The sequence below is a fragment of the Candoia aspera genome, chromosome 17, assembly GCF_035149785.1.
Source record: "Candoia aspera isolate rCanAsp1 chromosome 17, rCanAsp1.hap2, whole genome shotgun sequence".
Lineage (NCBI taxonomy): Eukaryota > Metazoa > Chordata > Lepidosauria > Squamata > Boidae > Candoia > Candoia aspera.
The window spans coordinates 3,026,605-3,038,205 of NC_086169.1; the positions used below are offsets into that span (position 1 = coordinate 3,026,605).

Below are 11,601 nucleotides of genomic sequence, written 5' to 3' on the forward strand. Positions count from 1 at the left end.
CCTCAAACGCTTGGCCATCAGAGAGTCGTGCAATTGAACCCACACAACACCCTCAGTGGCTGCACATAGACAGGGAGTGCAGGAGTGACTTGCCCATTGCTAACTTCATTCACGTTCCCCAGAATTAAGAGATTGGAGGGGGGGAGTTTAGTGGGGGGCCTACCCAGCCTGCTTGTTGCTGCAAAGCCAGAATAGGGCCTGTTCTCGACCCAGTCCAGCAGATTCAGCCCTTGGCGAACAGAAGCAAGGCTGGAGTTCTGAACCCAGAACAAGGGGATTGCAAATCTAAAAGACCACCGCCCTCATCCCCTGCTGCCTTTCGTCTCCCCCTTCAAACCAGACAGAATTGGGCATCTCCTTTGGCCAAGTCTGGCAGAAGTGGGGAGAATTGGCCTTTGCTCCTCCAATCTGGGGGCGCCAACCCCCGAATCAGCCCCCGATTTTGCTTTCGGCCATACCTCCACCTCCTTTTGGCCAAGGCCTTCCCAGGAAGGCTGAAGGTATTCCAGACCCCTCCTCGTTTCCTCCCCCCGGCCACTGACTCCCACACTGAGAGGCTGGGCTAAGGAAGGATGGGGAGGGGACACCCAGCAGAGAAAAGATCGGGGCAGGAAATCTGTGGGTTGAGCCGTCCGTTCTCCAGCCGACGGGCAGCATCCAGTGGAGTCGTCCGCCCTCCCCTCTTACACAGTGAGTGATGCCTTTGGGGCCAAGCCTGGCAGCCCATTCATTCCTCATTCCAGGCTCTTAACTTTGCAAATGGGGGTCTTGATATTTGGAGGGGGGTGTATTAGGTGGCTGGGTGAGCTTTGCATCCTAATTGTATGACCTAAAAATCCCGGACCTGGGTGTTCCTGCGTTCACACGACGCCGGGTAGCTTGCATCAGTGTTGTGATTCAGGGAGGTGCCGTTGCGTGGAGGGGGGGTAGGTCCTTAATTCCTGCGTGGCCCTCCCTGGGGGGGTGACAGCCCCCCTTCTCTCTCTTCTGCACTGATTTGTGCAGAGATGAGCAGAATCTCACCCCGGGGATTTCAGGAGCAGTAGCTAGTGGTGTTTCTCAATCGGAAATTCTATAAATCCTGTATTTATTTTTGGCTTCGTTTATAGTTTGCCTCTCCTCCAGGAACAAAAGGCTCTGTAGTTAGCATTTCCTCCTCCTTTTTTCCCTTGCCCATAACAACAACCCTGTGGGGTAGGCTGGGCAGAGGAGGGAGTGAACTTAGAGGACATCTACACCACCCCTCTTGTTGGAGATTTGAGACCAAGATTCGCAATAGGCCCCCTAAGAGATGCCACCAGCCTCAGCCTAAATACCTCCAATGCAGAGAGAGGGAAGGAAAGGTCAGGATTCATCAGGAAGCCTTAGGAAACAGGGAGGATCTGAATCCAGGATAAATGCTCTTCTCCTCGCTCTGCCAACCGAGGTTGTGATGGTAGCGGTCTACCTTGCAAGGCTGTTGTCGCTCGCAATACCCACCTAATAATGCTGCCCTGCCACTCATGTTTTTCTCCAAGCCTCATGTTCCGGTCTCGGCGAGCCAGCTTGGTGCAACGCCTCTGGAGACTGCACTGCGTGACGCCTGGCCTGGACGACAACTGCGGGGCCCTGAAGCCGGTGGCTCATGCGCTCTTCAAGAAGCTGAAGGACCGGGAGCTCGAGCAGCTGCTGCAGGCCGTCGAGAGCCAGGGGGCCGGGGAGTCCGGCTGCGTCTGGGTCGAGCCCCGCGGCGTCAAGGCTGGCCCGTCAGCTTCACTGCTCCTCTGCCGCCTCTACCGTTGGCCGGACCTGCGCCACCCGCACGAGCTGAAGCGGCTGTGTTTCTGCAAGGCCGCTGGGGGCGAGGGCGCCGTCCACTGTTGCAACCCGCACCATCTGAGCCGGCTCGCTCTCCCCGGTGGGTATGGGGGGAGGAGAGGGGACGCTGGCAATGTGCCGGCAAAATGCACCTCACCTGTTCTGATTGCAAGGGTCGGCCTCACGGGGCAAAACAGACGGGAAACACAGCCAGATGAGCTAATTCTACTTTACTGTAAGGCTACATTGACAGAATCTGGCAAGTCTGAAAGTCCAGTTCTCCCCCGTCTCCTTCACAGCCCGAGAAACTAGGGAGGGTCCCTTCTGAGCCTCTTTCTCCGCCCATTATGCAGCTGCGGGCCATGCCCTCTGTTATCTGATCGTTCCCTTGGCAGCGTCTCTTCGCCCCGTCTCCCAAGGTCTTTCCCACGTGCCATGACAGCAAGGCACCAAACGGAGCAGGCATTATTTTTTACTTTTATTTTTTTTATTTTTATCCCACCTTTATTATTTTTATAGATAACTCAAGGCGGTGAACATACCTAACACTCCTTCCTCCTCCTATTTTCCCCACAAGAAGCAACCCTGTGAGGTGGGTTGGGCTGAGAGAGAGGGACCGGCCCAAGGTCACCCAGCCGGCTTTCATGCCTATGGCGTGACTAGAGCTCACCGTCTCCTGGTTTCTAGCCCAGCACCTTAACCACTAGACCAAACTGGCCCAAATTGTGCAGCGTTCCACTCAGATTAAGCCCAGATTGGCAAGACGTGTGAATTGAGTCCAGGTCCTCTTCGTTCAGCAACCTCAATGGGGACTGGCAACTCAGTCATTAAGCAAAGTGGTCACTAAGTGAAACATCCCAGTTTTACGACCTTCCTTCTGTTTCCCTTCGCTTGACAGACCTGCAAACGTTGTCAATATGAGGCTTGGTCACAAAGTTGCTTTTCCATCACTGTTGTCAATAGAATAGTAGCAAAATGAGGCAAGCACTAAATGAGGACTGCTTGTAAACAGAGTCATGCAGGACCCGCTCTGCGTGTGAATAGGATAAACAGAGCCGCACTTTCCTTACGTCTGTTGGTCTGGGTTGATCCACAGATAGATTTATTGCAATGAGGGGAGTGGTTTTGTTTTGTTTTGTTTTACATTGGTGTGAACTGTCCACAGCAGCTGGAGGTGCACTCCACCAGCACTCCACCTTCTTGCTTAGCTCAGTGTGAAAAGCAATGCAGGTAGTCCTCATTTAACAACCATTTGTTTAGCAATAGTTCAGACTTATGACTGCACTGAAAAAACAACTTGTGACCACTCCTTGCACTTACAACCGTTGCAGCATCCCACTGTCACACGATGGCCATTTTTGCCAGCAAGCAACATCAGTGGGGGACCACATGATTTGCTTAACGACCACGTGGTTTGCTTAGCCACCAAGTGATTTGCTTAACGGCTGTTGCAAAAAAGGTCGTAAAATCGGGTCAGATTCGCTTAATGACCGCATCGCTCAGCAAGCAAAATTCCAGTCCCAATTGTGGTCGTTAAGCGAGGACTACCTGTGGAGGGTTTGAAAACCTCAAAGGGTGTCCCACTCACATATACCTATTGCATCCAGCTATGTAGGGACCCAGTGCTGGATGGGGCAAGATTTATATCAATTGGTGCAGTATTGGTCTGCAACCGTTGGCCCCATCATCCTTACCTCCTCCCTGTAAGGTAGGCCTATGATCTCTTAGTTGTGGATGGCGGTGCCGATAGATCAACGCTCCAGAGTGAATCCATCACTGCCGCCCCCAGATTCCTTTCGTTCTGAGATCGAATTCCTTCAGCTCTGCTAGTCACTGAGCCTCCAGATTAAAACATCATCTCCATTCACACTGGTAGCCATCATCCCAGCCTGGCTCGGGACGTAACGTTTTTGGGGGCAAAACAAAAGTCCACCTTTCTGTTCAAAGTGGCTTACAGTCCCAAGCAGCTCAAATGTTGGTCTTCAGCTGCCCAAATCGTTAAAATAGTCTAGGGGGAAAAGGGGGGGGGATTTAGCACTTCCCATGTCTAAAACCATGGTTGTATTTGCACAACTGATTTCCCAGGACTGGCTGGATCCTAGCTTATTCTTCAGTCCCACAGTGCTGAAGGCCAGCAGGGGGTTGCCTGATTTGTCAGTTCTGTGGCCGAATTTGCAAAAGCGCATGGCGTGAAGCCGGACATCACGTGAAACAAAACTGAGTGTCTTTAGTCGGGCATCCCGTGTCCTGCAAACACAGCAGTTGGTTCTTTTTTTCCTGTTCTGCTCTTCCTCCTACGCTGCTATTTCTAAGAGTGATAACGGACTGTCAGAAACAAAACCGTAGCCCGTAACTTTTGTTAACCCGGGTTGAGGAGTTTGCGGGTGATGTGAAGCAGGGCAGGGAAACAGCCAACGTGTCGGTTGACACCTTGACTTGGGAATCGTGCCTCTGGCATTTCAAAATGGCTCACGATCTTCTTGGCTTGGGATTTTTGCAGACACCCCGCCGCCCCCATATTGCAAGATTGCCCCTTTTGCTGTACCGCTGAAGTGCGCCAATATTTTGGACAACAGCTGCCAAAGATGGCAAGGTGAGAAGGGAGATTTTGTGCTGTGGTGTTTGTGGGTGTGTGTCATTGTGGGTGTTCCAGTCACAGCTAATACCCAGAGCAAAGTTGTGGGGAGAGGGGACGCAATCAATTCAGACTTTTCCCACTGGCTGGGGTCCCTCACAATGGGAAGCCAGAGTGGGGGAGAGCCAAGGACATGGGCTGCCAAACCCTATCGTGGGATTGCCAAGCTGTGCCACAGGCGATCGCATTTCACGCAACAGGGGTCAGCAGCCGGGTTGGCCCAGCGGGCAGATTTGAAATCCTTGCTCTTGCTGAATTTCTGCAGCTTACACACCGCTCCCGTCCATACAGGACACCTTCCCAGCCATCTTACAAAGGGAGATTAACGCAATAAGCAGGAACAACACATTGTGGCAAGTACGTGGGGCCCACACACACAAAATGGCACCCCCCTGTCCCAAAGGGGCTGCCACGTTGGGTGTGGCCTGTTGCAAAACACCCACCTCCCACAACGCAAACTGATCACTCGTCCGCCCTTTGGGACGGCCCCTTTTCTCTGGATCTGGGGCTATGGTGCCCCCTCCACCCCCCACATTTTTATTTTCGATCCAACCCCTGCAGCAGCACCCCCCCCCAAACCTTAAAAGAGACCTGGAAATCCGACAGGATGACTTCACCACTGTCCAAAAACAATTGGGGAGGCAGAGAAACAAGCCTCAAGCTTCTTTCAACCCCACCCCACCCCTTTGATTTAACCCCCCCCCAAATAAACAATGATCCAGCTTTGAAATTAGAAGAGGATAAAGCAACTGTGAAGAATCTCTAAACATTTCTTCAATTCATTAATCATTGATACTCTGATTTTCCTGCTTCCTCTTCTTTCAAACCATAATTCCCATAGCCTGGAGTGTTCGCCGTGGCTTACGCGATCATCTTAATTTACGAGGCCCACTCCGTTTGCCCTAAGCCTTGTTAGCTGGGGGGGTGTGAAGGAACGTAGACCTGATATTGGGGAAGGAAGAAGTGAACCGTTAAGGGGGGAACTTGTAGAATCCAGCGTGAGAAGCTCAACTTAACCCTGCCTTGATTTTGCTTGGTATAAGGTAAAGGTAAAGGTAAAGGTTTCCCTTGACGTAAAGTCCAGTCGTGTCCGACTCTAGGGGGCGGTGCTCATCTCCGTTTCAAAGCCTTGGAGCCGGCGTTGTCATAGACACTTCCGGGTCATGTGGCCAGTATGACTCACGGAACGCCGTTACCTTCCCGCCGAAGCGGTACCAATTAATCTACTCACATTTGCATGTTTTCGAACTGCTTGGTGTGCAGAAGCTGGGACGAGCAACGGGAGCTCACCCCGCCGCGCGGTTTCGAACCGCCGACCTTCCGATCGACAGCTCAGCGGTTTAACCCGCAGCGCCACCGCGTCCCTGTGCTTGGTATAAGACAGAGTACAAAAACGCAGACAGTCTTTCAGGATTGGGGCCAGGTTCATCTTTGAGGTTGGCCAGATTCAGAAAGAGGCCTAGAAGAGATTCCAGGAATGCTGTTTATTAGAGAAGGGAGAATCACAGATACTTGGAAGTTTCTCTCTACTCCGTCTTATACCAAACAAAATCAGGGCAGGGTTATGTTGAGCCTCTGCCTCACACTTTTCTGCTTTTCTCAAGACGATGTGACTTTTTCCTGCAATCCTGAATGGTGGATTCCTTCCTTTCCCCAAGGTCATTTCTACCTTCCTTTACAAGGGGCGTGAGGAAGGCGCCCGCTTGGCAGAAAACTGCCCTCAAACATTGCTCCGCAAGTCCACCACCCTCCCTTGCTTTTAACACTGACCCAAGTTCCCATTGCTGCGTCACCAGACTGTCACCAGACTGTACCTCTCCCGAAATGGTCGCTGCTCCAGAAAGGCCAAAGCCAGATTGGGCAACCTATAGCCCAGGGCAATTTGAGATTCCTGGTCCTCTTTTTTAGCCCCCACCGCCCCAATCCCCTCCGTTCCCCCTGCCAAATTTGGACAACGTGGTAGCCGTTGGTTTCTCCCCCTGGCTAAGTGGGCAATGCACGGACCGTTAGCAAAAAGCTTTGCTGAATGTTATTTTAGTTTTTTCCAAAGGGACCCCCACCCCCACCCCGTCCCCAGGGAAAATTGCATCTTCCAATGATGTGGCGCAGACACAGGGAGAGAAAAATAGAGGAAGGTTTTGTTTGTCTGGGCGTGGCACGTTCTGTGGATGGCCCAGGAGATGGAAAAGAACCAGGAACCCCACGTCGGAGGCTTTCCTCATTCCTTAACACAGACAGACGGCTGGCTTGTTTATTTCTGGCCCCCGCCAGAGGAAGCGAGGAAGTGCGGCCCAGAGAGACGCTAACAATCTCTTGACGTACAAAGCAGGGCTGAATGTTGGCGCCGGGCCACCCAGCCACATCCAAGCAGCCTCGGCGCCTGGTCTCTTTTCCTCTTCCCGGCTGAAGACGGGGTCCCCCAAGAAAGTCCCATGCCTACGTGCAGGGCCGCAACTGGGGGGGCGCAAGCGGGGCATGTGACTCGGGCGCCGCACTGGGGGGGCACCAAAATGAGCACTGGGGGGGCACCAAAATGGGCACGGAATCCATGTTTGCCCCAGGTGACACAGACCTTAGTTGCGGCCCTGCCTACATGCCACCCCGAAGCTCCGCAGCACGGCCCAAGCCTGCCTCTCCCAGCAGTTTTCAAAGTCTGCACTCCCCCCTAGCCGGGTTGGGTGAATAGGACAGAAGAGTTGCATGCTAAATGTGCGCAAGGAAAATGTCATGGCCGGAGTTCCCGCCAGGGGCATGCATGGAAAATTGAGCATCGCTCAAACGGAGCATCGCTCAGTCTGAAGAGCGATGCCAGCCTTCCCAGGTAGACCAGACAGGAAACACGACCAGATGAGCGGATTCTGCTTTGTTGTGAAGCTACATTGACAGAATCTGGCAAGTCTGAAAGTCCTTCTCAGCCGCTTTCTCCCCCCATTATGCAGCTGTGGGCCATGCCCTCTCTTATCCGACTATTCCCTAGGCTGTGCTTATCCCAGGCCCTTTCATGTTGGCTTGTTCTCTCCCGCAGACACGACCCTCTCCCGCTGTTCTCTGAAAGATGGTTACTGGTGCAAACTGGCGTATTGGGAGTATCGCCTGCGGGTAGGAAGGCTCTACCCTGTCCACGACGAGAACATCTGCATATTCTCTAACCTCCCCAACAGCAGCGGGTTCTGCCTGGGCCAGCTCGCTTCCCGAAGCCGCAGCCAAGCTGTCCGGAGGACCCAGGCTAAGATCGGCCGAGGGCTGTTGCTCAGCCAGGAATCGGGTGGCGTCTGGGCTTATAACCGCAGCGAATACCCCCTCTTTGTCTGTTCCCCCACTCTAGGGCCTGTGGGTAGCTTCTCCCCTGCGGTCCACAAAGTCCTTCCGGGTTACTCCATCAAAGTGTTTGATTACGAGCGTGCCACCAGCCTGGCGGCCAGGGGCCAGGGCACCAGCGACGGTCCCCACGATGGGCACACGGTCCGGATCAGCTTTGCTAAAGGCTGGGGTCCCTCTTACACCCGCAGATTTATTACCTCTTGCCCATGTTGGCTGGAAGTGTTGCTGAATGCCCCGAGATGAAGCAGTCACGGGTGGGGAAGAACAAAAAGGGGACCATGTAATAGCACTGCTCCCAACCTAGATAATTCAGGGAGGGAAAAATCTAGCTTCTTTGCTGGAGAGCCGTGGAAGCTTTCAGTGGCTTTTTTTCCTCCTCTTTCTGAATTCTGGAATATAAATACTCCAGAAAGTAGCCTCAAGCAGGCAAAACAGACGCACTTACCAAGCAGGGGAGAGCACCACTCCGGGCTGCGTAACCCACTTCCCCCAGTTGGTTTATCTCTCACCAGCCTCGGCCTCAAATATCCCCGAAACAGATCTGCCCCGTCGTTCTGATTTCAGAGGGACAAAACCGGGCTCGAACGCTCTGGCACCCAGGGAAGTTTCAAAGGCACCAGGTTTCTGGAGCTGAGATTTTGCAAGTGGGAAGGAGAAAAGAAAAGGAATTTTCCCCCCCTCCTTTTATTTTATTTTTTGGAAAAGACCCAGAGAGAACATATTAGACATTTTACAGCCTTAGGAAAGGTGCAGGACTTGAAGCAGCGTTCCTCAACCTTAGCAACTTGAAGGTGGGTGGGCTTCTGCTCCCAGAATCCCCCAGCCAGCATGCTGAGTCATGCTAATTCTGGGAGTTGAAGAATTCTGGTGCTGCCTGGGGAATTCTGGGAGTGGAAGTCCACCCATCTTCAAGTTCCCGAGGCTGAGAAACGCGAACTTGGAGGATCTGCTAAAAGTGAGCATTTGGTAATAGGTTAGTGAAAATGTTTGTGTGTACAACACGTTGCAGAGCAGCTAACAACAGTGACTATCAGCTAGTGATTTAAAAAGCTTTAGAAAAGGACGTCAGAATCTTCCCTAAGTTGGCTCAAATTCTGGGCTCTGCCGGCCAGAAACGGCCCCTGTTTCACCTTATTGCACGCAAGTTCCCTTTAGGCAGGAAATGATTGCAGCTCGCTGAAGGACAGGCTGCCAAAAGCATTTGATCAAGACACCCATTTTACAGACAAGCCCCATTGAAGCCAGGAGAGGAAACCCCCTCCTCTGAATTGCTGCAGAGGGGATCCATTTGCAGCACAGAATCAAAATCCTCTGCAAATTGCAAGAAATCTAGCACCGATGCTCCTTTCAGCTCGCCACAGTTAGGACCCAAGAAAGGCAAAGGCTAAGAATAAAACGGCAGCTAAGGAAAAGTTGCTTGGGTTTCTGAATCACTCGATCTGTATCCCAGTGCCCAGTTCTCCCCTCGTCTTTTTTTTTTCCTTTTCTTCTTAGCACTTAAAATTTTACTCAAAGTGCATTAAGCGTAACAGTGATTGGGGGGGGAAAAGTTGGAATAATCTTATCCTAATGCAAGGAAGGACTCAGGAAAGAGGCAGAAAAAAATAAGTTTTTGTGTGTTTTTTTCTAGTAGAAGGCAAGTGGGGTGGTTTGGATTGAAAAGACTGGTGGAGCCGCTGAACAACAGAAAAACGCTGATTCGATTGAAAGAGCGGAAAAGAAGGCGAGGGAAGTAGGAATGGATGAAAAAGAATCAGAGTTAAAAAAAGAAAAGAGACATAGGCTATATAATGCAAAGGTGATCTGACAATTTTTATTTTTTGAGGAAGGAATTTCAGGCTATGCAATACTGTAACCCAGGACCAGAACGGGGTACTCAGGGCACGAATCCCTCTGACATACAGGTAGTCCTCGCTTAACAACCATTTGTTTAGTGATGGTTCAGACTTACGACGGTATTTGAAAAACCAACTTATGACCAGTCCTCACACTTACGGCCATCTCAGCGTCCCCCTGGTCATGTGATCACGATTTGGGCACTTGGCAACCAGTTCGCATTTAGGACCATAGCAGTGTCCTGTGGTCACACGATCACCATCTTCAACCTTCCCAGCTGGCTTCTGGCAAGCAAAATCAATGGGGAACTGCATGATTCACTTAACGACCACATGGTTCACTTAACATCTGCCGCAAAAAGAGGTCATAAAATTGGGTTGGATTTGCTTAATGACCGCTTCACTTAGCAACTGAAGTGCTAGTCCCAGTTGTGGTCATTAAGTGAGGACTACCTGTATTTAGTGCAATGCAAATTTTTTCATCCATTTCATCTGGCCCCACCATCCAGCATTCCTGCAATCCGTGGTTCTAGCAAACTAGCTAGCCTTAGAATAACCTTGTCCTCTTCCCTCTGGAGTTTAAGATTTAAAATGAGAAGAAAAAGCATGTTTGGGATAATGAAAGATGAAGGTTTGGGATCTAGGAGGAAGTCGGTCTATCACGGGGCAGTTGAAGAAAATGTCCAGCTTTTGGATTAAAAGATCTTAGATTGTTCTAAACCTTAGTGGGGAAAAGATGGTGGTTTGAGAGGGATTGGAGCTTGGATAGTGATGTGGGGAAAAGGGAATGTGCAGGACTGACGTCTTCCTCTTGCATATCTTCAAGATTAAATTGCTTTAAAAAAAACAACAGTTTTTGTGCTTACTTTGAAAGAAAAAATGATATCAATGCAAATCAACATTTTCTATAGACAAAACCTTAACTGCAAATGCACAGATGCACACACCTATGCGTGTAGATGTTAAATGTTTTTAGCCAGGTTATCTAATTCATTGTTTCACAATTACCCAGTGCATAAGATTAACATTCTGGTTCGCCACATGCTGCCGGGCATACGGAATCAAATAAAGAGCGCCCTTGAACATACACAGAGCGACCAATGACTGGGTTTTCTGCTTGCTCGACAATCGGGAAGGGCAGAAACCTTGGGAGTTTAAGAAGCAGGCCCCTGAGCATATGCAAAGTGCAATCTCTTTTCCTCTACCGCTATGCTGCAAATGGTGTTCAGATTCCAAATGCATTGTATTGGGGGGGGAGGTCAAGGATAAGCAGGGGCAAAGCCACCCCTCCCTTTTGCAAATATATAAATTTAATATATGAAATACGCTTGGCCAGCCAAACTTGAAGTTTGTAGACCTGCCAGCAGAGGGCGCTCGCTGCATTGGGCTGCTAAAACACTTCATTGTTTCCCACTGAAGGTTGGATTCATTTATTTATGTCAGTCAATCCCTTTGTGCTTTTCATAGGGGTCGCTTGGCAGGCAGGTACCCAACAGGTTTTTCTTTTCTTTTTCTTTTCTTCCTCTTTTTTTTGAAACCTGGAGATGCAGTGATGGCAACAGCAAGTCTGTCACTTAGCATGGAGTGGAAATTTAATTTCTCGAACACATTTAATCAACTCACTCACAAACTTAGGGCCTTCATTCACTAAAACTTGCTTAGTTTTCATCCTGGCTAGCTTTGGGGGGGGCGGGTTTACAGCTTTGGGTGAACCCAACCCAACTGGATATTTTAGGATACAGCATATTGGGGTCCTGGAAATGGGATTGTTTTGTAACCCCACTAAATGTGTTGCGTGAATTGGCACTGTGTGCTTGGCTTCCTTGTGGCTCAGGGGCTTAATATGTGGCACAGATCCACCCACTGCCCCTTGCAAACCCCTTTTACGCTCAATAAAACTGTAATCCCCTTTTACGGCTCAACGTTGTCTAAGCCCAGCCAATAGTGGTTGATCAAACCAGCCACGGATTACCACAACATGACCATCATTCACAGACACGTAAATGTCATGGT

The 11,601-nt window shown here is 50.6% G+C and overlaps 1 protein-coding gene across 1 annotated transcript; it reads left to right on the forward strand.

The window, feature by feature from the left end:
- Window positions 1-586: 586 nt before the first annotated feature.
- On the forward strand, window positions 587-10,371 carry LOC134506548 (mothers against decapentaplegic homolog 6-like). Its single transcript, XM_063316781.1, has 4 exons — window positions 587-690; window positions 1,518-1,897; window positions 4,298-4,390; window positions 7,458-10,371. The coding sequence occupies exons 2-4, from the start codon at window positions 1,522-1,524 to the stop codon at window positions 7,994-7,996; spliced, it is 1,008 nt and encodes a 335-aa protein (XP_063172851.1). The 5' UTR covers window positions 587-690; window positions 1,518-1,521; the 3' UTR covers window positions 7,997-10,371.
- Window positions 10,372-11,601: the final 1,230 nt, after the last annotated feature.